Below are 27,829 nucleotides of genomic sequence, written 5' to 3'. Positions count from 1 at the left end.
CACACCCCTCTCCTGGGCCTGCGGAGTTAGGGACTCTGTCCAGCGGGCAGCAGCGGAGGTGCGAGGAGTCTGGCTGGCCTCGCCTCGTCGCGCACGCGCGCGCGTCCTTGGGGATAGCGTTCAGGACAGAATGTGTTTTATAGCTGTAAACAATGATCCCGAGTATTGTTTGGGATTACCGTATCTTGGGGCCCTTGGGGCGGCCAGATGCCGCCAGCCGTCCCGGAAATGCCAGCGCTTTATATAGAGCCCCAGGAAAGCTTCGCGTTCCCGGCTCTATTTTTCTTTCCTACCAACACCCCCACTTTACAGATAAGGAAACTGAGGACAGAAGTTGTGTGACGGTGCACAGCGAGTTGTCCGCAATGGACTCTCAACACCTCTTAGCATTGGGTCCTCATAAGGACCCTGTGGGGTACAGATGGCTGGCGCTACTTAAGAATTGGGTAAACTGAGGCTAACACAGACCCTGGACCAGAACCTAAGTTCCCTGACGTCCGCTACAGTACTTCTCCATTCACACACACCATCATCTCAGCGGAAGGATTGGAGCTCCAGAGCAGAGAAGGGCCTAAGGTCATGTCTCCAAACTCCTTCACTTTATAGGAGGAAACTGAGGCCCAGAGAGGTTAAGGAATTCGTCCAAGATCTCACAGCTCGTAAATAGCGTAGCCGGGCGTTCCTGCTCCAAGGTCTGTGCTCTGTACCCTAAGCCGCGCCCCTCCCAGCCCCGGCCAGCGAGGGAGGAGGACCCAAGTGTTCGGCTACCCGCGCCCTGAACTTAGCTCCAAAACAGCTGAAGACAACGTTGGGGCACACCCTCTCGCTGGCTATTTTTTTTTCTTTGTAATTCATAACAGTCTGGAGTTTGCTTATAACGCCCAATTACTCTTATTAGATGCGTCCTAATTGCCCGGCGTACAGGGCGGCCGGAATGTCTTGACTGGTTAATTTCATCTTCAAGGCTACTCCTAACGAACTAACTGTAGGACCGAAGACATGAAAAACAAAAAGGGAAGCGGTAGGCAGCCCGCCACGGAAGGAAAAATAGGCAGGCCAGCCCCGCCCGGCGCCGCGCCTCGCCAAGACCCGGCCGCAGGGCGGCGCGGGCACCCTGCGCGCCCGGGGCGCCCGCTGCACTCCGCGGCGCCGCGGAGGGCGCCTACGACCGCGCGCGGCCGCGCCCTCCCTGCGAGCGGCTCTGTGCGCCCGGCTCCCGGCCTCCCGGTGGCGCCGCGCCGAACCGCCCGTCACGCCGTCAGGGCTGTGATTATTTTCTAAAATCCGGAGCCGAGACCCGCGCGGCCGCTCTCGGGGCCCCGCCCCGCGCCCCTTCCCAGGGCGGGGAGAGGCCGCAGCGCACTCGGGAGCGGGCGAGGGAATCCCTCTCCCTCCACGTCACCCGAAAGCGAGGAAACCCGCACTCGCGTCCTCTAACGCAAATGACCATCTTTGGCAACGTGCGCCAATGGAACAGACCAAGGGCGCTGGGCCCGGGGGGTGAGAGGGGGACTGGGGAGGGCCGGGGCTGCCTCGGCGCCCCCGAACCGTGCGTGCAGCCCGCTCCCGCCCGGGCCACCGCCTGGCTTCTTCGCGCGGGGTGCGCGGTTGGCGTCAGCGCGGCCGGGAGCCGGCGCTGGGAGGGGAGAGCTGCGCCCGCCTCCTCCCCTCCCGCGTCTCTTCCTCCTCCGCGGCCTCCTCCCCCCGCCTCCTCGTGCGCTCCTCCCTGCAAGGTGGAGTCTGGGGTTGACGTGAGTGAATCCACATGGTACAGGGCTGGAGAATAAAGAGTGTGAGTTGAACTCGTGCCATTGTAGTGACTCATCTCGGGCAGAGCGCTAGGGCTCCGAGCGAACCAGCGAGCGAGCGAGCGAGCGAACGAGCGGCGCTCGGCGGGGACAGAAAGAGGGAGAGAGAGGGAGAGGGAGAGGCGCGGCCGGGCGAGGCAGGCCCGTCCGGGAGCGGGCGCCGGGGAAGGGGTGCAGGTCTGGGCGCCGGAGCGGGGAGCGGAGCCGCGTCCCTCTCAGCGCCAGCTCTACTTGAGCCCTACGAGCCGCTGTCCCCCTGGCGCGCTCGAGGCCGCGGGACGGGCGCACGCCGCCTTCTCCTAGTGAAGTATCCGAGCCGCCCCGAAACTCCGGCGGCGAGTCGGCCACGGGAAGTTTATCATCCGCCTCCTTTTCTAAAAGGAAGAAACAGAAGTTTCTCCCAGCGGACAGCTTTTCTTTCCGCCTTTTTGGCCCTGTCTGAAATCGGGGGTCCCCGGGGCTGGCAGGCCAGGTTCGCTGGGCTCCTAGTCTTTTTTAATTTCCAATTTTTGATTGGACCGTGGGTCCCCGCTGAGCTCCGGCTGCGCGCGGGGGCGGGAGGGCGCGCGCAGGGGAGGGACCGAGAGACGCGCCGACTTTTTAGAGGGAGGGATCGGGTGGACAACTGGTCCCGCGGCGCTCGCAGAGCCGGAAAGAAGTGCTGTAAGAGACGCTCGGGGGACGCTGTTCCTGAGGTGTCGCTGCCTCCCTGTCCTCGCCCGCCGCGGTGGGGGAGAAACCCAGGAGCGAAGCCCGGAGCCCGCGGCGCGGCCGGCGGACGAACGAGCGCGCAGCAGCCGGTGCGCGGCCGCGGCGAGGGCGGGGGAAGAAAAACACCCTGTTTCCTCTCCGGCCCCCACCGCGGATCATGTACCAGGATTATCCCGGGAACTTTGACACCTCGTCCCGGGGCAGCAGCGGCTCTCCTGCGCACGCCGAGTCCTACTCCAGCGGCGGCGGCGGCCAGCAGGTAGGTGCGGGCCCCGGTGCACCTGGCGGCGCGGGCGGACCCCTGCCCTCCTCTCGCCGCCACGGCCTCTTTTGCTTTCTTTTCCTTTTCTTGGCGAGAAAATACCTACGGGCCACCGTTGTAAGTTCTGGATTTTCGTCCTCCCCTTCTCCCCCACCCCCTTTTAAACTAGGGGATTGGGGAGTGGGCTTGAAGAGGCAACATGCCCTTTTCCTCCCACATTATATTTTACCCAGATAAACTCCTGGAATTGTAGGCCCCCTACCAGGAGCCTGTTACCTCCCTCCAAGAACCACTCCTCCTCCCCAGTGTCCCCCCCCTCCACCCCCGCCCCGCGTCTTCTCTCTGGGTGGTGGACAGACAAGAAAATCTTTGCACCCACTGGCACCTCTCGACATCCTGGGACCCTATTTCTTCAGGAAAGCCTTCTCTCTCTCCTCCCCGTTCTCCGTCAGTCTTAGCTCCTTTCTGAAAGGGGTTGGGGACCCAGAAACATGGTTGGACTCCTTCAGGTAATCTGGAGCGAGGGCGAGGGCTGCCGCTCTGGGAATCAGGTGCGAAGGTCAGGAAGGAAGAAGCCAGCCTTGGTTGGCTCATGCCGCCTGTGTGCCCCCTGCCTGCCTGCCTGCCCGCCCACCTGTCTTCTGTAAGGGTCAGGGACAGGAGGCTGCACTGCCCCCCAGGAACGAAGGAGCACCTTGAGGGTCTGGGGGTACCTGGAGCAAGGAGACCGGCAGAGAGAAGAGGGGGTCGGGTGGGGGAAGAGACATCACGCAGGCTCCTGGGTGGTTCTGGAAGCAGAAGACAACTTGTTTCTAAAGCAGCCGGACTGGTTTGCACTGGAGGGATTGTGCGTGTGATCTCTGTGTTTATAAATACCAGGAAGGTGCTGTTGGCGGGGGGTGCTGATGGCGTGCCTGCCCTCTGCTGCAGCTCCCCCACCCGCTCTGTCTCGAGAGAGAGCTGGGTTAACGCAGGCCCAATACAACATGAAGCCCACCGTGGTCAGCATCTGTGGAGTCTAGCACAGTTGGCTGCAGCAAGGGATGCTCCATAAGGCGGTGGCCTTGGCCTCTAGAAGGGGCTGGGGTGGGCTTCCAGGGAGGGGTGGACTCAGCTGGAAAGAATTTTGGAACATGGCTCTCTTTTGGATCTGATGGCGGGTCCCTTGTTCCAAAGTGATTTCCTATACCTGGTGAGTCCCCAAAATGGCTTTTCTGTCTTCCCTCTGCCTCCCATGGTGCTCCTATAAGCACCCACAGTGGAGACAGCCTAGTCTGTTCATTGAGGGTGCAGTCAATGCACCCTTCGTAATGAGCACCAAGGTGATGAGTTTAAAATCCGAAAAGTTGTTGATTATGTTTGCTTCCCAGCCCCGCTAGTGGTTTGTATTGAGTGTAAACATCATGAGGGAATAGGTTGAAGTCTGTACCCACTCCCTCCCTCTCCCGTTCAACAAACCCCAAACGCCTGTCTGTCTCCTCCTCCCTGAAATCAGGAAGGGATCTTTTGATTTCTTCTCTGTTCTTTTCCCTAATGTGTCTTTGGCAGTGATCATTGGAGTTTTACAATCTCACTGCCTGGTTTAGCATAGACCCTGGGGCCTGGAGGGAAGTCAGACCGGACATCAGTGCCCCAACTGAATAATCTGTGTCACTAGGGCTTTAAGCCCAGGATGTGAGCGGAGGCAATTCCCGGTTTTGGAAGAAAATCAGACAGGAAACCAGTGCTAGGAAGAAGGAAGAGAACTCAGTCCAGCAGAGTGTAATAGGGCCTCATTACCGAAGCAAAAAGCATCTGTTGGCTAATTCCTAGCATGCTGTAACACATGAGGATTTTGCAATTAGCAATAACCAGTGCACGGGGTTCTCACATAGACGCCTGCCCATTCGGCCCGGCAGTGTGTGAGGCGCCTTTCAGACCGGAGAGATTGGCAAGGTAATGCCACTTGAGACAAGTTTCTTGGCCTGTCCGCTCCTTGGTGTGGTGGTGGTTGGGTGGGGGACGAGGAGGAACGGGGTGGATTTTTCTGTCATTGCTCCAACTGTGAACAAAATTGTTCTGTGGTCCTAAGGACTGACCTCAGAGGCTTTTGTTCCTTTACAAGTCTGTTCTATGACCTTGCCCGATCTTGGGCTCAAGGTAACTTTACTACATACCAGATAAAACCTGTAATCACTTTATTTCTCTCAGCTTCCTTTACTGGAAGACTTTCCCGGCAGTTAGTGGCTGGGCCTTTCTCTTTTATGGCATCTCAGTGGACCGATCCATGTGAGACAGTTCTCTGGTTTTTCTTTGGGGAAGTGAATTTTATTTTTTTCAGGTCTCTCTTTTGGGGGACCAATATTCCTGATCAGTTTGTTGCTAGTTCTTCAACCCAGAGCTTTCTCGTCCCCTCTAGCTTCATGAAGCTGGATCTTAACACATGGCCATGAGCTCCAGTGACTTTGGGGTGGGGGGAGCAGACTAGTCTTTGTTACAGTCTCTGTTCTTATATATGGCAGGAACTTGAGGCATGAAAAATATTTCCTGTTCCAGTTATAGTTTTAATCTCAAAAGTTGGTCATTGGTGATTTTGTTTTGTCAGTAACCGTTGCACACACCTCCCCTTCTTGGATTTTTCTTTTTGCTGTTGTTTTTTCTCTCCTAACTTTCCTAGGAAAACATCTCCCAGATATATGCCCTGCCTGGCTGCTTGGCTATTACGGTTTCAGGGCCTGAGCATTACGCAATCCAGCCAGTTACACAAACATAGCTCATTTCATAACTTGTTTTCATCAGCTGGGCCCCCTTTTAATGAAAAAACAAAACAAAAACAAGACCTAGAACTTTTCCAAGGCTGCTATTTGTTTCTCAGATAACTTGTGAAAATAAATCAAGGGCAGTATTTCCTTTTTGGAGTTGAGGAATACCAGACTAGCACTCTTCTTCCTCAACCACCCCTTCCCAAGACACACACACACACACACACACACACACACACACACACACAAAATTCCCCAGAGTGAACTTTTGCCAACTGTACCAGACTGGGACATTCCTCACATCAAAGAAGTTTTACCAGAAATGACTGTGATTCCCAAGCCAGCCTCAATCATACCTCTCTAGTGCCCTCTACGGGAAATTTTTGGGAAAACTATCTTGGGAATGTATTTTTCCAGTCCCAGAGAGTGTTAAATTGGTGAGTTTGGAATTCTTAGGATGCTTTTTCTTTTTAATGAGGGACAAATAAATGCCACATATTTAACCATGGTTAACTAGGAACTACTTGACTTTGAGTTTCTTTTTTGTTTTGTTCTAAATAAAACCTGGTTAAAAAAGGAGGGCTTTTTCGTTGTGCACAAGTAACCCTAGAACTTAAAGTATAATAAAAAAAAAAAAAGGAGTGCTTTTTTCTTTTCCTATTTTGATGTCTGTCTGTTCATTAGGGTGCCTTCCAGTTTTTTCAAGTTCCAAAGGCATGTTTTCCTATGTGCTTATACTAGGAGGGGGCTTGTTCAGTTGGTGGGAATGTGGGAGGCATAGATTAAGGGTCTGGGTGCTTTTTTTTTTTTCCCCTTGATCTTACAGATGTTGTAGATTAGGATCAAACAAAATGTTATCCCAAGAATTTGTCTGTTCCGCTGATTCTTGATGGTGGAAGTCAGCTTCACTTTTTCATCAAAGGGAATGGGGTGAAATAGCAGTCATGTATTGTCTGAATGGCATTTGAATTTTCCTATCCAAAACGCTGAGTGCATTTCCACTACCTATTTCTGCTTCTGCCTGTCTTATTATTCAAGGTGAGGGTAAAATTGGGAGACTTGTTTTTTTTCTTCTCTATCTTAATACAAACACAGCAGAACTTATTCATCCAAATCACTGTCATCCCCTTCCTTGTTTTTTCCTTGAGGAGACTAAATGCTTGTCTGAATGCTGCGGCTATGCTTAGACTCAGAAAGGTTTTGCAGTACCCCCTCTTTTGCAGTTGCTTTCAGTGTATTCTTTTGAAAATCCTCCCTGCTAACAAATCTTTGTCCTTTGAAGGGTGAATTTGATATTTGGAAATTACCAAAAGCCTCTTTGGAGCCGAGTTTGACATAGAAGTCTGGATGATCAGGCTGAGTCCAAAGTAGGGTGTGACCCCGTGTCCTGCAGGCCTCTAAAGTCTACCTGGGAGAGCACGCCCACGACAAAGGACACCAAAGCAGGCACCTTTGCCGTCAATAACTTGGATTTTTTTTTCTCACTTGTTAGATAGAATAAAGATACTGGTTGTGAGAAGGAGACGAACGTTCTGGTCTATTTGTTGAAACAAAGAAAAAAATAGCATCATTACTTTGTGGATATGTCTCATCTATGTTGTATGTGGTGTCTTTTGGTGGCCACAGTATTTCAAAATGACAGCAGCTGCCCTGACTGAGGCAAATATATCTGTTCCAAACCCCATCTGGTAATTCTATCCCTTCTCCGCTCCCTGGGCCAGAGAGGGAAGGTATAAGATTTCTCGTGGCCCACCTGGTCTCTCGGCCCTGTCCCGTGGCAGTGAGACTTTCCTAGGCTCACCTTCCTGTGGCTTTAAGGGAGGATGAGAGGACATGTCATTCCCATGGAGTACAGAGCCGCCGGGGAGCTGTGGGGGCTCCAAAGGGGCCTACAGAATAGTGGAGTGAATTCCCCAGTGCTTTGGAGTGGCGCTTCTGGCCAAAAGGGCCCTGGCAGGGAAGCAGCTGGGGAACCTGGACGAGGGCTAAGGCCTTCTCTTTCTGTTTCTTTCCTTCCCTGCTTCTCTTCCCCCTGGCAGGCAGCCAGGTGGAGGAGGATAGAGTAACTCTTTCAAGGGAACCCAGGAAAGCGTGGAGGCTAAAGGGAGGCGAGTCACCTAAGAGAGCGTTTATAAACTGTAACGCTTTGGGAAATCACAACTTATTAGCAACAGTTTCCATTGTGACATAGTGGTATTTCTTCAGAGAGGAATGAAAGGTCAGAGGTCAAAGTGATGTTCAATGCAGAACCTGTGAAGACTGGTTACATTCCTTATGGAAGGCTTTGGGGAACATCCCAGGTTCAGTAAAAATACAGAGTATTTGCGTTAAACTGGACCTCAGTGGGGATGTGATGGGAAGTATGAGACAGATTGTGCCCTTATCCTTTTCTGTTCTCGGGAGCCAATCTTCTAGGATGTTGGAATTGTCCCTTTTCCATCCTGAGAATCTAAAGAAAGGATTCTTAAAGGGAAAGAACCCAGTCCCTTCCTAGTTACACTCAATCGTACCTGCTTGCCTGGCAAGGCAGGTTACAGAGTCCACAGGGCTTCATGGCTTGAATGCTTGATAACCCAGACAAAAATCTATCTGATGGAGAATTGCCTGGCCAAGGGGCTGGGCCAAGAACCCCAACCCTGACTTCCATCTCACATACCAGTTCTGTCCGCTCACGAGTCTCTGGGATAAGCCCTCGGCCCCATCCGGGCCTGTAGGGGCCCAAACCCTAGTTCCAATACCTGTCAGCAAAAAGCCATGGGTTCATAGCTGAAGCCAAGGCTCCAGTAGAGTCTCAGGAGGCAGTTTTCCCAAATCAGCAACTGTTGTGGGGGGAACTTCTCTGACCTGCTGAGGTTTGGTGGCCCTAGAGGGTCCGTGTTTTCGGCTGTCTTTCTCATTGGCAGTGGAAGCAGCACACGCATCCTTCCTAAGCAGCCCCGTGGCACCCTAGCAACAGGGTACAGCAGGGTGATGGGAGTTTCCATGCCCAAAGACCACAAGGCTTGTAAGGGTTTGAACGTCGGCTCAGGGTCTGGAGGTTCAAGCTGATGAGTGAGAGCCCATCTCCTCGGCTACCTGGGTTGGAGGAACATCTCAGTTCTGACTTTTTGCTTTCTTATTTCTTCTGTATTCGTTTCCCTCCAGCCTGAGCATGGGAGATGAGAATGAACCTCTGGGACAGCGGTTGGCAAACTATGGCCTGAGTATTTTTCTAAATAAAATTCAGTGGCACAGTCGTGCCTATTTGTTTACATGTTATCTAGGGCTGCTTTCGCACTGCAGTGGCAGAATTGAGTTGCAGCCAAGACCGTATAGCCCACCAAGCCTAAAATATTTGCTGTCTGACTCTTCAGAGCAAAAGTTTGCTAAACTCTGCTCTAGGAGGTGGATGGGGACCACTATATCCTTTTATAGGCATTCTTGCCCACCCTGCATTTGACAGGGTGACACAGTGAAATAATGGGGGCTTTGCCAGGCTGGAATGCTACATAGGCATCCAGCATCTTCAAAGTGTCCTGGAGGAGGACAAGTTGGCGACACAGCCCCAGGCGGCCGAGTGAGGTTTTAGGTTACCTCTCCTGATCCCATCACTCCCAGCACACTCCTGGCACTGCAGCAGGTCTGAAACTGCCCTGTAGCCCCCAGCTGAGCAGCTCTATCTTGGTTTGTGTTTAGTGTTCACTCATCCATAGAGAACCACGATTTATCTCCAGTGTGACATTTGGCTTATTCTCGGGTCTATTGGCATAGAAGAATGCTAGGCTAACTTCTGGGAGCACAAACTCCTAACTTCACCTCTTCTCTCCTACCCCAGTGTCTGAATAACACGTTTCTGAATAACACGTTTCTGAATAACACGTTTCTGAATAGCATGTTGGGAGTTGAGACAAGACCCATCTGCCAGATCTAATTGAAACTTTTGTGTGTCTCCCAGAGAGGCTCCTCTTGGAGTCAAAAGCCTTCTTTATCAGAGCCCCGGGCCCCTCTGGGGATGGGACATTGTTTTCCTTGCAGTTTAGAGCCAGTGTATTATCCAGATGGCTTTGCCTCCTGTCTGAAACAAGGTGTACATGCGTTTCAGAGGCAGTCATTACCTCCTGGCTGGTTTTTATTGCTGTCTTGTTTTGTCTAGACCAAGCCATTGCTGCGAGGAATCTGGCTGATGTATACCGGGGAGCACACACCACGGACCTGCCCTCCAGAGCGGGTGGACCGGAGGGCCTCAGAGGGGCTAATAGGCATCCACTTATTCTGAAGGGGTCTTTGTCCCTCAGCTTTGCTTCAGATTTTCTGCTGGGTTCCCCAAGCCTAAAGCGGGAGCACTTTTATTTGTTGGAATGAGAAGTGACTTTCTTAGGTGCTTTCCTAAAAGGAAAGCTGACAGCTTCCCCGTGGAGGAGGGGGTCATATCAAACCATTGTGCTGAATGCCTCAGGTGCATTTCAAACCCAGAACCTGGCTTGGGGAGAGAAATGGAATTTAAAAGTTGGGTGCTTCCCAGGAGTGGGAAGCTGGCACTTCTCCCCGGAGCCTCCTGTGCAGAGTACACAGGCACATCTAATGATGATGGTGGTGGTGATGGTGACCTTCCATTGGTTTGGAGCAATGTTTCTCAACCCTGGCTGCACAACAGAATCTCCTTGGGAGTTAAAAAAAAAAAAAAAAAAGGCTTATCAGAGCCCTGCCCCAAACCAATTATTTTAGAGGTCTAATGGCGAGGCTCTGACATTAGTATGTTTTTTACAAGCTCCTTGGAATATTCTAATGCGTAGCCAGGGTTGAGAACCACTGGCGTGCTTTTATAGCCTGTGATTACAAGTAGCTACTTATTTAATCCTCATGACAGTGCAGTGAGTTTGATGAGTATTCCCCTTTACATCCGTGGAATTGAGTCCTTGAGCCCAGGGCAAGGCACTCAGTGGCTAAGCCAGGCCTCAACCCCATGCCTCCTGACCCTGAGTGCAGGGCTGACTCCCCGCCCCTCCCATCCAGCAGCTCAGGAAAAAAATAGCTGTCTGGGACTTGGTGCTTCTACACACACTCAGCGATGCCTGCTGTTCTCACGACTCTGCCTACTCACAGCCCAGCCCCAATTGGCCATTTTTCCTCCTTGAAGATCATTTCCCACTTGGATGCTTTCCTGTTCACTGCACTCTTCCCTCTTTCACATGCACACACCTGCTGCTTTTCAGTCAGCGCCTGATAAAAAGCCCACTTTTCTTTGCCTTCAGAAATGCAACTCAGAATCTATCACCCTGGGCAGCTCTCTTCATGGGATCCCAGAATCCATTGTACTAGGTAACTTTTCTCCAGAATCCTGGAACCCATTGCTCTAGGCAGCTGTCCTCTAGAATCCCAGAATGCATTGCGCTGGGTAACTTTCCTCTAGAATCCCAGAACCCATTGCTCTAGGCAGCTCTCCTCCTGAATCCCAGAATGCATTGCACCGGTGACTTTCCTCCAGAATCCCAGAACCCATTGTTCTGTGCAGCTCTCCTCTTGAATCTCAGAATGCATTGCACTGAGTAACTTTCCTCCAGAATCCCAGAACTCATTGCTCTGTGCAGCTCTCCTCCCGAATCCCAGAATGCATTGCACTGGGTAACTTTCCTCCAGAATCCCAGAACCCATTGCTCTAGGTAGCTCTCCTCCCGAATCCCAGAATGCATTGCACTGGGTAACTTTCCTCCAGAATCCTAGAACCAATTGCTTTAGGCAGCTCTCCTCCCGAACCCCAGAATCCATTGCACTGGGTAACTTTCCTCCAGAATCCCAGAATCCATTGTGCTGGCAGCTCTCTTCACTGAAGCCCTTGGCCTGGGCCCCAGAGGTGGTCTGGGAGGTGAGGCAGCCATTCCACCATACAGACTGGGGTCAGGCAGATAGCAGGGAATTGAGCAAGAAGGGGTCTCCAGCTCTGTCAGCTGTAGTGAGGTACTCTATGCGTTATTTACACAGCAGGAACCCTGATGTTGTGACAAGGCAAAGACAATGGTGGTGCCAGCTTCCATTGCTGCGAATACTTCTATCCCAGTTAGTCTGATTGGACCAGTATAGGGAGGGTTCTACAGCATCCATGCTAATGATAGTGGGGTTCCATTCGGGGCCAGATAGACCTGTGGGACCTTCTTGGTGAGAGGGGAGGTCTATCGGGGATGACCTGACACTCTGTCTGAGGGCAGTGGGGGGTGGATAACCAGCACTTAGGGCTGGATTTTGAGGAAGAAAGAAGCAATGGCAAAGGAGCTTGTCTACCACTGTGTTCAGGGGCTCTGGCCTCTTTGTCGGGCTGGACTGGGTTTGAATCCTGACCCCGCTGCTTATTAGCAATGTGGCCTTGGATAAGTTACGTAATCTCACTAAGCCTGAATTTCTGTCCCTAAGATGGAGCTAATGGTCGTTCTTCACTCAGAGGGAGAATTGGTGAGATAATCTAGGTAAGACATGGTGTCTGACATTTAGTAAGTGCCCAGGAAGTGTTAGCGATTGTCATCATCTCACCCAGTTTTTAAGTGGGGAAGAAACTACTTGGAGAAGCTTTATGTGGACACAGGAGTCATCGGAAGATGAAGGTTCACCCAGGTTCCATTAGGGGAACTTGCCTCTGAAAAGCTGGAAGTAGGGAGCTCTTCTCTCCTTCCCGCTTCTTCCAGTTTCCAGTAGCTGCCTTGGAGAAAGGTCAAGACCAGCTGCTAAGGAGCACAGCCCATTTTAGTTTCTATACTCGGTCATCATCTTATATTTTAAATAGAATGCTTCCTGCAGCATGTTCCAGAGAGCTCTGCAACGTGGTCTGGGCATAAATTAAGAAGCGGGGAGAAAACTGCACTAGCAGCACCAGAGTTTCCCACAGAAACATCTGTGAACATAGATCAATGCCTATGTAGCTGGGTAGAGAGACACACTCAGCCGGTCTGCCCCAAGCAAGATGCTGATGATGGGAAGGGAGGAGGGACAAGGACAGCAAGGGATGTCTGGCTGCAAATGCCACTACTTGTTAGTCTCATGGGTTAGAGGACATCTTTTCATGGACCTGGCTGTGCCCTGATGGAGTCATAGCTCTGTCCTGAACCTCTTTGGAAAGTGACAAAGGCAGACACAGTATGCTCCCTTGCTGATCTTTGTTGGTCCAAAGCTACTGGTGTGCAAATCCCTTCAAGGTGTCCTGAGCCGGTACCCTGAGAAACAGTTGGCAGGCGACTCAGAGGCTTAAGAGACCCAGGTGCCACATCCTGCAGATGTGTATCCTGGAGAGCTGCCAAGAGGGCCTGCCGAGTGTGAGTGCTGGGGACCACGTCTATCTTGGAAGTCATTTGGAATATCACAGTATCCTCACTGAGCCACCTGGGGATGGAGTTCTCAGGACCCCAGTCAGGGAGCAGATCCGATGTGAAGCCCCAGGCATAGTTAAGATTCCCGCCTTGAGTCTTGGATGCACAGGACTTGTTCAGGCCCACCTGGGATCCTGACCTTGCCCTCCAAACACTGACCCTGCTCTGTGCTGGTTTTTGCCTCAGCTCTGTTCAATTATTATTAAGTATCCTGTTCAGCTTAGTATGTATTGGCTCATTTGTATCTTTTTTTCCTCATTTCAGAAATTCCGGGTAGATATGCCTGGCTCAGGCAGTGCCTTCATCCCCACCATCAACGCCATCACAACCAGCCAGGACCTGCAGTGGATGGTGCAGCCCACAGTGATCACCTCCATGTCCAACCCGTACCCTCGCTCACACCCCTACAGCCCCCTGCCGGGCCTGGCCTCTGTCCCTGGACACATGGCCCTCCCAAGACCCGGCGTGATCAAGACCATTGGCACCACCGTGGGCCGCAGGAGGAGAGATGAGCAGGTACAGCTCAGACCAGTGGGAAAGAGCCACGTCAGTGACTTTCAGAGCCCCAGAAACACAGAACGTTTTTCTGCAGACTAGTAGGGTTAATGCTCTGAGAGCAGGGGAGACAAGGGAGCTAGGGGTTGAAGAGCACGTCATCCCCCTCACTGGAGGCCGAGCTGGAGAGCCAAGACTCAGGCTGGCTCTGTCATCTTACCACAAAATGGGGATCATGGTCCCTGCAAGCCAGGACTTGGCTACAGATGGGAAGGACCATTACGACCTGCCCACAGCAGGATCCTTCTCTGATCCTTGGCAAAAGGGCCATGGGACAAGCAGCCAATGAACCCTGGCTGTGAGCTTTTTAGGATTAGCCCTTAGCTGTCTCCCAGGGTCTAGTGCAGGCCAGGCACCCAGCAGACCTACGGGGTCAAGCTCTGGGTTGGTACTGCCCACGACTTGCCATTCCTCCTCAGTGTTCTAGGCCTCCAACTCTGAGCAGGAGCCCATTTCAAGGGCCTGGAATGCATGTTCCAGCGGTGCAGTAACTCTGGGGCCTTAGGAGTCTGTTCAGCGGCATGAACAGACAGGAGGATGAGGCAGGGGAGGCCAGACATCAGCCCTTTTCTCTTCAAGGGGCTCAGCTTTGAGAAAGAATTAACTTGGCTGGGGAGGGAAGCCAGAAAATGGGGAAGGGGGCTCTGCTATTTAGGCAGCACCTACCTAGTACTCAAGAGGCTCATTGCCTGGATCAGCAGTGAGCCAGGGCAGGGCCAAGTCCCCTGGTCTTGGGAAGGGAAATCAGAATCATGCATAATTCCAGAAAGAATGGGATAAAGCCTCAGAGAGCCCCATCTCTCCCCCACGTCAGATGATACAAGCAAGGGCCAGACATACCTGTGTGTGGCCACTCGGCCAGTGAGTGGGGAAGTCTGGGCTAGATCCCAGTTCCCTGGACCCCCTATGCAGTATTCTTCCTCCAAGGCTATGCCACCCTGAGCCCAGGGAAGGGAAAAATACTTTAGCAGTGGAATCCCTTTTTCAAATGAATTGTTATCCTGGGAAACTATTCCAGTGACAGCCTTGGAACCCTTCCTCATTTCAACCACTGTCCATCTTCACTCTGTGATCCCCAGGGCCACAATGTTCCAATATATGGACCTTTCAAACATGGTTCCCAGTGGGTCAGGGTAGATCCAGACCCCAGGATACTTGGAATTACAGGGATCACCACACCAAGAAACTGGAAGCTTTCTCAGGAGCTCTGCTCCTCCAAGGACAAAGCTGAGTCTTGTGTCCACTACTTGTTGGTTTGTTCTGTTAATGGCGGAACCATGGTGCAGAGCCACTTGGGGAGGTGTGTCTGCTAGACACGGTAATGGATTCACAGCTGCATGTTGGGCCTCTGCTGCTGGAGCAAGTGGCCAGTATCCTCCTCACAGTTGCTTTCTGTAATTGCAGTTGTAAATATTGCAGTAGCCATGCTTATAATGACCTTTATAAATATGCTTCCTTCACGGAATCCAAGGTGCAAAGCCTTATACTCACTGATGAGCTGGACTCTTCTGGGATATAAGTGATCCTGAGTGACAGCCAGGCTTGCCAGGGACTCTTTGGGGCTAGCAGGACCACAAAGCCTGAGGATGTGCTGGATGCTCTCCATTCGCTTTTTTTTTTTTTGAAATGGAGTCCTGCTCTGTCGCCCAGGCTAGAGTGCAGTGGCACGATCTTGGCTCACTGCAACCTCCTCTGCCTCCCCGGTTCAAGCAATTCTCCTGCCTCAGCCTCCTAAGTAGCTGGGATTACAGGCATGCACCACCATGCCTTGCTAATTTTTTTTGTACTTTTAGTAGAGATGGGATTTTGCCATGTTGGCCAGGCTGGTCTCGAACTCCTGACCTCAGGTGATCCGCCCGCTTCAGCTTCTCAAAGTGTTGGGATTACAGGCGTGAGCCACCGCGCCCAGCCACGCTCTCCGTTCTCTTCTGGGCCTACCTCACCTAAATTTAGAAGTTTATATCTAGAAGGGACTTTGGAGACCATCTTTTCTCATTTTCCCTTTATACCCATTTTATAGACAAGGAAACGGAGACCCAGAAAGGCGAAGGGCCCTGTTAGAGTCTCACAGTGAATTAGTAGCAGAGCCAGCACTGGAACCCACTTCTCCTGACCTTTAGCCCTGTGGTTTTCCCACCACACCACCTAGGCGTGCCTCATACAATCTGTCTGGAGAGTTTCCTTCCTTTTTTGAGAGGGAGGGAGAGAATAAGGAGCATTTTATCCCACATCAGTTGGGAATTCACACATCTCCCAGCAGCTTTGAGGAGGCCTGGGCAGTGGCAGCCTAGAACTTTGGCTGTTCAAGTTCCCAGCCCTCAGGGCTTTGCTGTGAAGCTTACTCCGGCCGTCCCCAGCCTCCCCCAGCCTCCCTGCTAGGGAAGAGCCTGCCTCCGGAGCCGGCCTGGTGCCTCATAGGCCTCCTATGGAGCCCGCTTGGGAGGTTCCCCCTGTGCCCTGTAGCAGCGACTCTGAGGAGGTGGGGAGTGGAGGGTGTGTGTGGCTTGTGGGTGGGTACGTGGTGCAGCTGACACACTCAAGCTAGAACCATGTTGATCTCACCACCCCTGAACACTTCCTATGTCGACAGCTCCCACAAGTTGCCCCACACCTCACCAGTCAGGGGAGAGACTTCTAGGTCAGTCAGGAGGCCAGAAGTTGTCCAGAAGCAGCCAAGGGGGAAGGAGGGCTTGAAGTGGGTCAAGGCCAGCCTCCTTCTTTTCTGCCCCTCATTAGCGAGGGATCTAGGGGGCTTCCTGGGCCTTAAGGGGAGCCCTGGTGGCCCTTTCAGTGGTGAGCCCTAAACCCAGGCCTGCAGCAGGGCCATAAGGCTTTCTTGGCAATTCTGCCGGGCTCAAGACAAGACAGGTTTAGGAGCAGCAAGTATTCAGGGCCTTGCCAAATGGCCTCGTGACCTCAGCCGGGCTGTGGCCTCCTCTCTGTGTGACAGGCATGGGATTGTCCTCTCTGGTGCCGTGATGATTATCCTCTCTTTGCTGTTCAAAACATCACAGCAACAGACCTCCAGGGCTAAAGGGAGCATTGTGGGACTCTGACTCGGACCCAGCCAGGACAGTGGCTCTTTCCTTCATGGGGTGACCTGAAGTCCAGGCAGTATCCCTCCTTGGGGTAGCTTCTCCCTGCTCCTCCAAAAGTAGCTTTGATTTTGCCCCCAGGTGTCTCGTGAGAGCTGACCCGGGTCTTATTCCCCTTGAGATCTTCTAAGCTCCTAGTGTAGCACCGGGCACTTAGTAGGTGTGCAGTCAATGTTTGATAACTGTGAATGGGTGGTCTTTCCCTTTGCGTTGCTTTCTGCTTTGGCCCACAGCCGTCTCCTTGTGTCACCTCTGCCTGAGAGAGGCACTGGGGTCACAGCTCTGCAGGGCTCTGTGGAACCAGAGCATTTGCCCTGCTCAGTAGAGCAGAGTTCATGCTTTCTGGTGTGAGTGACAAGTTCCTAACTGTCTCACTGGAAGAAGCTAGACCCTAAGCTCTTTGCAGGGGAATCTTCCTTTGTTTGGTTCGCAGATAAATCCCAAGCCCCTAGAACTGCATCTTGCACGTGGAACCAGGTGCTCACTTGTTGAGTGGACGGATATGGTGGGCAGCAGGATTTTACCTGCCGGGGGCTCCTCTTCCTTTTGCATGTCCTGTCCAACTTAGCACTGTACCAGGCATGTGGGGGAGTACCTGGGGTTGAACCGTGAGCAGCTGGCACCCTGGGATTGGCAGAGGAAATCGGGAGTGGAGTGGCACTCTTGGCCCTCCCATCAGCAACATAACATTCCCCCCTGGGTGGTTCTTACCTGTGTGAGGACTCCAGGCCCAGCTACTTAACAAAATGGGGATAATGAGGCTTGCAGAGCAGGCAGAGTGATGGGAGGAGTAATTTGCCAGGGTTTGGAAGAAGCTGCTTAAGTGGGTGGGGCCACGCCTGGCTGGCAGGAGGGGACGCTTGGAAAAGCATCCCTAGCTCCTTCTCTCTGGCCTGGGCACTGAATCAGGGCTGATGTGACAGGTGCTGCCATCATGCCTGGGCCGGTGAATCTCTGACCCATTGCTGTCCTGTTTAAACATGGACTTTAAACTTGGACATCACCTTCCGGGGCAGATTCAGCTCAAAGAGCCCTCCCAGGCAGCCAGACATCAGGGATCCACATGTTCTGGGGCCTCTGAGTCCAGCCATGCTCCTCTTCCCCTTCCTGCTCCTTTCTACATTTCCAGAAGGGCTTCTTGCCTTACTTAAAATACAGTTTTTAAAAAAATGCTGTGAACCATTGTCTCTGTTCTAATCGTGATCCTTGGCTTTGGCCTCTAGCTGTCTCCTGAAGAGGAGGAGAAGCGTCGCATCCGGCGGGAGAGGAACAAGCTGGCTGCCGCCAAGTGCCGGAACCGACGCCGGGAGCTGACAGAGAAGCTGCAGGCGGTGAGGAACTCTGCGTAGGGTGGGAGCACCTCTGGGTGGGCTGGAGTGAGAGCCCCGGGGGTCCTGATCCTCTCTCCCACAGCTGTCTCCTTACCCACAAGTGCCCTACAGATGAGCCAGTGGAGATAGAGCTTTCCTTCCTTTGGACACATGGGTCAGCATTGTGTTGACTGAAAAAGGAGAGGGAGGGAGGTGGCGTTTAGCACCAGCCAGGGCCCAGAGGGAAGAAATGAACAACCTTCTGTGGGGGTGCTAGCCACGTTTTTTACGCAGCACCTGAGTGTTCTCTGCTCACAGAACTGTGGGGGCTCCTGGGTGAGGGATGGTGGAGGGTGGGAGCCAGGGCAGGTCCAGACCTGCCCCATCCAGGGCTGCTTCCCAAGGTTCCAGCCGCTCCCATGCCTGCCGCCACCAGGAGTGGCCCAGCCTGGCCTAAGCACTCTGGGTTGGGCCAGGGAGAGGTCTTGATGGAGATGGGTCACGTGGCAGCCGGGTTGTATTTTCTTGGGGTTTTCTCATTTCCTTTATGGGCAGGCGGGTTCGCCACCTCTATCATGAATTCAGAGCTGTGGCCATGGTACTGCATGCTGCTCTTATGAGTCACTCTCCCGTGCCGCCTAATTGCCAGACCTGGGGACCCACAGCCCTGCCCTTCCCTCTGTTAAGCTTGACCTGACCAACGTCACGTAACTCCCTTCAGAGCCTAGCCCTGCAGGAAGGGCCGTGTGCTGTGTGGAGGAAGCCCCGAGCCAGTGTTGACTCTCCCCAGTGGAATGCTTTCAGAGTGAGGAGATGAGAGAGACTCTGTCAGTGGTCCTCACAGTGACTGCCCAGGATGGGGCTTTGGAAAACATCCCCTCACTTTTTTTTTGTATTATAATTTTTTTGAGATGGAGTTTCACTCTTGTTGCCCAGGCTGGAGTGCAGTGGTATGATCTCAGCTCACTGCAACCTCTGCCTTTTGGGTTCAAGCAATTCTCCTGCCTCAGCCTCCCAACTAGCAGGTATTACAGGTGCCTGCCACCATGCCTGGGTAATTTTTGTATTTTTAGTAGAGACAGGGTTTCACCATGTTGGCCAGGCTGGTCTCGAACTCCTGACCTCGGGTGATCTGCCTGCCTTGGCCTCCCAGAGTGCTGGGATTACAGGCGTGAGCCACCACGCCTGGCCCATCCCCTCACTTGAGTTAATGTTCCCAGGTACCATCCACCCGCTTAGGCTTGTCTTTCTCTGTCCTGCAGCCCTCACTCTGGGGTGTTGAATGAATTGAATTGCGTGAATTCTGTGATGCCTGTAGTAATGTCCCTCGGAGGTGTTAGAGCCGGGGAGGATAAGTGGGAATTCTTCATTCCCAGGTGAGGCAGATCCACAATCCACTTCCTCAGCGGGCCCTCCCACCACTAACCTTTCTCTGATTGGCACTTCAAGGAGCTGTGCCCCATGTGGCGCTCCTCACCACCCGCCCCAGAATAGCCCTGCCCCCTGAGGCTCCTCTACTTTCCTCCCCTCCTCCAAGAGGCCTCACACCCTACTCCCCTGCCTCCCCCGCCTCCCCCGCCCTCTGACCCAGCCACCCAGGCCCCTGAGCCACATCCTCCACAGGAAGCCTCTCAGAAGCTCATGACGTTCGTCAGACCCTTGAGACAGACGGAAACTGTTTTTCACTCCGGAATATGCTGTACTCTGCTGAATGAAGCCCTTGCCCGTATGTCCTCACTGATGAACAGGAATCCATGTTAGGGAAAACGTGGGGAGGAGGCTGGTGACACACACCTCTTCCCCTCCCACAGCGGCCCCTCCACATGCACTTGCTTGCCTCTGCTTCTCTGGCTGGGGATGAAAGAAGGGGGCTGAGGTCCTCGTGGGGTGATCCTGGCATCCTCACAAGCCCTCTCAGGCTGTCACGTTACTTCTGTGTCAAGCATGGTGGCTGAACCAAATGTTCTCTGAGGGTTCTGGGAGTCCTGAAATATGTGCTTAAGAAGTCGGAGCAAAAGGCCGGGCGCCGTGGCTCATGCCTGTAATCCCAGCACTTTGGGAGGCTGAGGCGGGCGGATCACCTGAGGTCAGAAGTTCAAGACCAGCCTGGCCGATGTGGTGAAACCCCATCTCTACGAAAAATACAAAATTAGCCGGGTGTGGTGGCAGGTGCCTGTAGTCTCAGCTACTCAGGAGGCTGAGACAGGAGAATAGCTTGAACCCAGGAGGCAGAGGCTGCAGTGAGCCAAGATCATGCCACTGCACTTCAGCCTGGGTAAGACAGAGTGAGACTCCATCTCAAAAAAAAAAAAAAGGAAATTGGAGCGAAAAAAGGGAGGAGAGGCTGTGATAATCCCACAGGGATTTGCTGAGCACTTCTGAGAAGCCAGACACTGTTCTAGGCGTGAGGGATACAGCAGTATGCATGACAAAGTCTCCACTCTCTAGCAGCCTAGGGCTTAGCGTTTATCCATCCACAGGTGGGCTGGCATGTGGTTGGGGAGTAAGAGAAGGAGAGAGGTGGGTAGAGCTGTGTTCTGTGCCCCCTTCTCCATGCAGATCTCTGCAGTACTCACTCCTCAGGGGTACCGAGGGGGCAGTCCTGGCACCAAGGCCACAGAACATAGTAGTAGCACATAGACCCTGGAGTCAGATACATTGGGAATCAAATCCGGGCTACCCCACCTGCTAGCTCGGTGACTTTGGAAAATTAACAGAACCCCTCTGAACCTCAGTTTCCTCATCTGCAAAATGGGGTGATGATAACATCTGCTTCTAAAAACTCCTGGAAGATTGACTGAGATCATCTCTGAAATGCTTAACACAGTGCCCTGCACAAAGTAGGTGCTGGGTTATGGCAGCTGCAGTCGTTGTCTTACCCCCTCTCCAAGCTGACTTTCCTTCTTTGGAAATGAAAGGAATCTTGAGCCTCCAGGTGACTGAGAGACTCAGACCATTGGGGTCTGTGGTTAGGTGTGTGAGCCTCTGCTCTCACAGTGTCTGAGGACATTACTGGTTTTCTCTTTCCTGCCTAGATTGGTCCCTGGCAGGTTGCTGTCCCTCACATCCCTCTCTTTCCGTGGCAGGAGACAGAGGAGCTGGAGGAGGAGAAGTCAGGCCTGCAGAAGGAGATCGCTGAGCTGCAGAAGGAGAAGGAGAAGCTGGAGTTCATGTTGGTGGCTCACGGCCCAGTGTGCAAGATTAGCCCCGATGAGCGCCGATCGCCCCCAGCCCCTGGGCTACAGCCCATGCGCAGCGGGGGTGGCGCGGTGGGCGCTGTAGTGGTGAAACAGGAGCCCCTGGAAGAGGACAGCCCGTCGTCCTCGTCGGCGGGGCTGGACAAGGCCCAGCGCTCTGTCATCAAGCCCATCAGCATTGCTGGGGGCTTCTACGGCGAGGAGCCCCTGCACACCCCCATCGTGGTGACCTCCACACCTGCTGTCACTCCGGGCACCTCGAACCTCGTCTTCACCTATCCTAGCGTCCTGGAGCAGGAATCACCTGCATCTCCCTCTGAGTCCTGCTCCAAGGCTCACCGCAGAAGCAGTAGCAGCGGGGACCAATCATCAGACTCCTTGAACTCCCCCACTCTGCTGGCTCTGTAACCCAGCGCACCTCCCTCCCCAGCTCCGGACGGGGTCCTGCTCGCTCCTCCTTCCCAGGGACCAGCACCTTCAAGTGTTCCAGGGTCGTGAGGGCAAGAGGGGGACCTGCCAGGGAGCTTCCTGGCTCTGGGGGACCCAGGTGGGACCTGGCAGTGAGTATTGGAAGACTTGGGTTGATCTCTTGGAAGCCATGGGACCTCGTCCCTCATTCATCTTGCAAGCAAATCCCATTTCTTGAAAAGTCTTGGAGAACTCGGTTTGGTAGACTTGGACATCTCTCTGGCTTCTGAAGAGCCTGAAGCTGGCCTGGACCATTCCTGTCCCTTTGTTACCATACTGTCTCTGGAGTGATGGTGTCCTTCCCTGCCCCACCACGCATGCTCAGTGCCTTTTGGTTTCACCTTCCCTCGACTTGCCCCTTCCCTCCCCCAGCGTCAGTTTCACTCCCTCTTGGTTTTTATCGAATTTGCCACGACATTTCATCTGGGTGGTCTGAATATTAAAGCTCTTCATTTCTGGAGATGGGGCAGCAGGTGACTCTTCTGCTGGGGCTGACTTGTCCAGAAGGGGACAAAGTGCAATACAGAGCCTTCCCTACCCTGACGCCTCCCAGTCACCATCTCCAGAACTCCCAGCGGGGCTCCCTGAGCTCTCAAGGAGATGCTGCCATCACTGGGAGGCTCAGAGGACCCTTCCTGCCCACCTTCGGAGACAGCTTCTGGAGGAGCGACTTGGCCAGAAGACAGGGTGTGAGTGAGACAGTGGGGCACAGGTTGGGTTTGCCAAACGCCTAATTACCAGGCCAGGAATAATGCCAACAAAGCCACACGGGTGTCCTAGCCAGCTTCCCTTCACCTGGTGTCTTGAGTAGGGCGTCTCCTGTAATTACTGCCTTGCCATTCTGCCCCTGGACCCTTCTCTCCAGACCAGGGAGGCGTCCCTCCCTAGGAGCCACACATTATACTCCAAGTCCCTGTCGGGCTCCGCCTTTCCCCCACCCTGGCTCTCAGGGTGACGCCACCCACAGAGATTTAATGAGCGTGGGCCCGAACCTTCCCCAGATTGCTGCCAGGCAGCCCCTCCCCAAGCCTCAAAGAAGCATTCGCTGAGGATGGAGAGGCAGGGGAGGGAGGCGGGAGGCCATCACTGGAGTGGTGTCTGCAGCAGCTGCTGCCCCAGCACCCGCTCAGCCTGTCCTGGCTGCTCACTTACCCACAGGGCACCGGGCCTTTCCTGCCCTCTGTGATCATCTGCCACCTGCTGGATCAAATGCTTTCTCTTTTACACTCCCCTGTCCCCACCCCAGTGCGCTCTTCTGGCCCAGGCAGCAAGCAAGCTGTGAGCAGCTGGCCTGAGCTGTCGCTGTGGCTTGTGGCTCATGCGCCATTCCTGGTTGTCTGTTGAATCTTTCTGGCTGCTGGAATTGGAGATAGGATGTTTTGCTTCCTACTGCAGGAGAGCTGCCCCCTTTCACGGGGTTGGGGAAGGGTCTTCCTGACCTCCAGCAGGAGCACAGCTCAGCAGGGTCCCTGCTGCCCACCCCTCTGAGCCTTTTCTCCCCAGGGTATGGCTCCTGCCGAGTTTCTTGTCCAGCAGGGCCTTGACAGGAATCCAGGGAGTAGCTCCTGGCCAGAACCGGCCTCTGCGGGGCTTGTGCTCTGCAAAGACTCTGCTGCTGGAGATTCAGCTCTAGAGGTCACAGTATCCTCGTTTGAAAGATCAATTAAGATCCCCCGTGGAGAAGGCAGTGACACATTCACACAGCTGTTCCCTCGCATGTTATTTCATGAACATGACCTGCTTTTGTGCACTAGACACACAGAGTGGAACAGCCGTATGCTTAAAGTACATGGGCCAGTGGGACTGGAAGTGACATGTACAAGTGATGCAGAAAGGAGAGTTTCAAAGAAAAAGGATTTTAAGATACTTTAAAAATGTTATTTCCTGCATCCCTTGGCTGTGATGCCGCCCTCCCGGTTTCCCAGGGGCTCTGGGAAGGACCCTTCTAAGAAGATTGGGCAGTTGGGTTTCTGGCTTGAGATGAATCCAAGCAGCAGAATGAGCCAGGAGTAGCAGGAGATGGGCAAAGAAAACTGGGGTGCACTCAGCTCTCACAGGGGTAATCATCTCAAGTGGTATTTGTAGCCAGGTGGGAGCTATTTTCTTTTTTGTGCATATAGGTATTTCTTAAATGAAGCTGCTTTCTTGTCTTTTATTTCTAAAAGCCCCCTTATACCCCACTTTGTGCAGCAAAGATCCCCGTGCAGGTCACAGCCTGATTTGTGGCCAGGCTGGACAAATTCCTGAGGCACAACTTGCCTTCAGTTCAGATTTCAAGCTGTGTTGGTGTTGGGACCAGCAGAAGGCAAATGTCCAGCCAACACACAGGACTGTAAGAGGACTCTGAGCTACGTTCCCTGTGAAGACACCCAGGCTTTGTCATAGGAGGTTGTTCAGCTTCCCCAAAGTCAGAGGTGATTTGATTTGGGGAAGACTGAATATTCACACCTAAGTCATGAGCATATCCTGAGTTTTACTTCCTTATGGCTTGCCCTCCAAGTTCTCTCTCTCATACACACACACATCCTTGTTCCAAAATCACCAGACACCTCCATGGCTCCAGCTATGGGAACAGCTGCATTGGGGCTGCCTTTGTGTTTGGGTTAGAAACTTCCGTGCTTCTCGTGGCTCCACTCGCGAGGCAGCTCGGAGGTGTGGACTCCGATTGGGCTGCAGGCAGCTCTGGGACGGCACAGGGCAGGCACTTTGATCAGCTGGTGTAAAACACACTGTCCTCTTGGCCTCCTGGCCAGTCTTTTCTGCGAATAGTCCTCTCCCTGGCCAGTTGAATGGGGAAGCTGCTGGCACAGGAAGGAGAGGAGATCCTGGCTGAGGCTTAGGAAATTGCTGGAGCCGGCTCCAAGCGGAGAATTCACTGGGGAGGTTTTCCAAGTCAAACATCATTCTGCCTGTGTTGGGGGCCAGGTGTGTCACACAAGCATCTCAAAGTCAAGTGCCATCTGGGGCTGCTGCTTCTCTTTCTCAGGCTTTGGGGAGAGGAATCTCCCTCTGCTCTCACTTGATTCCAAGTGTGGTTGAATTGTCTGGAGCACTGGGACTTTTTCTCTTTTCCTTGATGGACCAACAGTGCAAATGCAATCTCGCCATTTAACTTTCAGGTCGATTTCCTTTCCTGATCGGACATCTTTGTGCTCCCTTTAGGAAGGAAAAGAATACACCTACTATGTGCCAGGCACTGTGTTAGGCGCTTTTATATAGATCCGCGTTAGGATGAGACTAAGGGATGAGGACATCTCTTTATAAGAGGCCCCTAAGTAATGGATAAACAGAAACACTTAGAGGTGAGAAGGACTGTCTTCAAGATCCAAGGTAAGATTGCCTTCAGTCTGATGTTTGTTCTCAAGGACTTATCCCCTATAATATTCTCCCACTCCATACTTCCCCTTCTACCCCACCATGTGCTCCTGTGCACTCCTCAGATGGTCAGAGGGGTAACCCAAGTCCTGAGAGAATTTGGGGACCAATAGGATATGTGATGTGTGAACTTTCTTTAAAAAACTTAAGGGGTCTTTGCTACCTTCTGCTTGTTGAGTTGTTTTGGCATTCATCTTAAAAGCCAGCATCTCACTATTTATCAGGTTGGGCTGTGTGTGTGCGCATGTGTGTATACATTTCCAGGCGTGCCTGTGTCCTGTAACTTTTTAAAAGGAAACCCAGTCATCCCACTATGAATCTGGCATCTTCTTATGCTTCTAGTGTTTTGGCCATACATCAGCCAAGGGGTTTAATTTATCCAATGCTTGACGACATGTTCGGGAGGGGCTGGATCAAATTTTGAGAGGGTTATGGGAAAGGGAGGGGGAGAAGAAATTGACATTTATTTTATTATTTATTTTAAATGTTTACATCTTCTTTATGTTGTATCAAGCCTGAATAGAAACTGATAGCATTAAAATACTCCGTTCCTCTCTCTCTTCTCGCTTCCTTTTTTTTTTTTAATTTAGGATAACGCATTTTTGTTTCTAAAGTGATTTGTGATTTGTGCTGTATAAACTGTATAAAAAGGTTCTGTTTTTAAAGGTGGATTTTCATTCCTCTGGGGACAGTGGTCGCCAAGACATCTACATTGTAAGAGAACACAGTGGAAGATCCTGTCCTGATTCTCAAAAATTATTTTCTCTGTATGATTAAAAGTTTATTCCATTTATTTTAGTTTGTGTTTACTTGATTTTGAGGAAGAAAATATTTGACTTTGTATAAAGAGTAGGGTATCAGGGTGTCTTTTCTGCCGTGGGAGATGTGTATATATATAGTATTTTGGTGTATAGTAGAAAATAAGCTTTGTGCATCTGTATTTGAGATATGTTAATGACGTGGAGTAAAGTCAGCTGTAAGACTCTGGAGGCAAACAAGTTGTATATGGTTCATATGGCTCTATGGGGAATTTAATTACCTTTCTGGGCACTTTTTTTTTTAAAGTAATGGTGAAATGGTCCCATTGGAGAGTCTCCTAAATAGACCTTCCAGGCAGAACCGCAAGCTCAAAATCTTTGTATAGTTTTGAAAATTGAGGAGTAGCTTTGTTTGGAAGCCTTTCTGGTGGTGTTTTTTGTTGTTGTTGTTGTTTTGTTGTTTTACTGTATGTAATACAAGCCTACAGTATTTGCACTAAAGAAAGCTTGTTAGAAAAAGCTTGCTGCTATGGAAGAAAGAACATATTAAAACTTCTTTCCCTTGCGATTTTTTTGGGGGAGGGGGGTTAGCATTTCCACTTTCAGTTGAGTAGCATTTTGTAGAATAAAATGAATTAAGATTGAAGAGCCTCCGATGGTTGGTTTATTCTGTCTTCCCATCTCTCCTTTTTCTTCTCTTTTTCTTCCGTTCCTCTCTACCTTTGGCCCTCATGGGTAAAGTTGGTTTTTCTGCTGGTAGGGGTGGCAGGGGGGCTGGGGGAGCTGGGAACTTCTTTCTGCTTGCGTAGAACATCTTTCTGCAAAACTGAGGCGGGCTTCTGGGAGGGCATCGGGGCATGTCTACCTCCCCATCTCATTCTTCTTTTCCCTTTTGACCCCTTCCCAGTCCCTCCTGATCCTGTTTCCTTCTCAGGGCCTAATTCTCAGCCAGCTGCTAACTCTTGCCAAGCTGTGAGCCAATAAAAGTATAAGGTGCTATCCCTTCCTTGGGGTATTTTGTTTGAACAGGTTGACTCTGGAAACCCAGAAACCTTCAAAGAACCAATTAAATGTATGGCTAAGGTTGTCAGGGTGGTTGGATGAGATCATGAGCAGGAAAGGGCTCAGAAAACCGTGCAAATATGTGGGGTGATCACATCTCTAGACTTCTGTTTTTGAAAAGTCACAGGTTGTTAGGTGTTGAGCACTTAAGAGTGTCAGCTCAGGCCCCCATTATCCTGTAGACCAGGAATCCCAGGGTAATTGGGGAACATCTGCTCTGGGGTACTCTTTCTTCATAGTGTGAATGATAGGGATGAAACCCTGTCATGAGTTAAGGCCCATGGTGGCTGGCAGCCCTAGAAATTATACCACTTGCTCCAATATGCTTTGTTATTTTATTTTATTTTGAGATAAGCTTTCATTCTATCACCCAGGGTGGCATGCAGTGGCACAGCCATGGCTCACTGCAGCCTTGACCTCTCGGGCTCAGGTGATCCTCCCACCTCAGCCTTCCAAGTAACTGGGACTACAGACATCTGCCACCATGCCTGGCTAATTTTTGTATTTTTTGTAGAGATAGGGTTTCACCATGTTGCCCAGGCGGTTCTTGAACCCCTGGACTCAAGCAGTCCTCCCGCCTCGGTCTCTCAAAGTGCTGGGATCACAGGCGTCAGCCACCATGCCTGGCCTCCCACATGCTTTAGACAAGCTCAGTGTATAGGCCTCATTCTCTGGAGACACCAAGAGCACTGAACTGGGAGTCACAGGGACCCTAAATCCTATGCCTGTCCCCAGTACTCACTGGCTATTGAGGTTTGGAGAGAGCCATTTAACCTCTCTGACCCTTAGTTTCCTCATCAGTAAAGGAGCAGGGTCATGATAATATTATATTATATATGTAAAATATATAAGTAAACACTCAGGAGGAATAACAATATGCCTTTTCCTATTTATTTATTTATTTATTTATTTTTGAGATGGAGTTTCACTCTGTTGCCCAGGCTGGAGTGCTGTGGCATGATCTTGGCTCACTGCAACCTCCGCCACTTGGGTTCAACTGATTCTCCTGCCTCAGCCTCCCGAGTAGCTGGGATTACAGGTGTGCACCACCACACCTGGATAATTTTTGTAATTTTAGTAGAGACGGGGTTTCCCCATGTTGGCCAGGCTGGTCTCGAACTCCTAACCTGAAGTGATCCACCCGCCTCAGCCTCCA

General features: G+C 52.1%; 1 protein-coding gene across 1 annotated transcript; it reads left to right on the top strand.

The window, feature by feature from the left end:
- The first annotated feature begins 1,806 nt into the window (after window positions 1-1,806).
- On the top strand, window positions 1,807-26,257 carry FOSL2 (FOS like 2, AP-1 transcription factor subunit). Its single transcript, XM_055252526.2, has 4 exons — window positions 1,807-2,778; window positions 13,118-13,369; window positions 17,727-17,834; window positions 20,900-26,257. Exons 1-4 carry the CDS (start codon window positions 2,677-2,679, stop codon window positions 21,416-21,418), a joined length of 981 nt encoding a protein of 326 aa, XP_055108501.1. The 5' UTR covers window positions 1,807-2,676; the 3' UTR covers window positions 21,419-26,257.
- The last annotated feature ends 1,572 nt before the right edge of the window (window positions 26,258-27,829 follow it).

The sequence above is a fragment of the Symphalangus syndactylus genome, chromosome 18 (genome assembly GCF_028878055.3).
Source record: "Symphalangus syndactylus isolate Jambi chromosome 18, NHGRI_mSymSyn1-v2.1_pri, whole genome shotgun sequence".
NCBI classification, from domain to species: Eukaryota; Metazoa; Chordata; class Mammalia; order Primates; family Hylobatidae; genus Symphalangus; species Symphalangus syndactylus.
The sequence above is the reverse complement of the archived record's forward strand: the minus strand, read 5'-3'. Positions and strand labels throughout refer to the sequence as shown.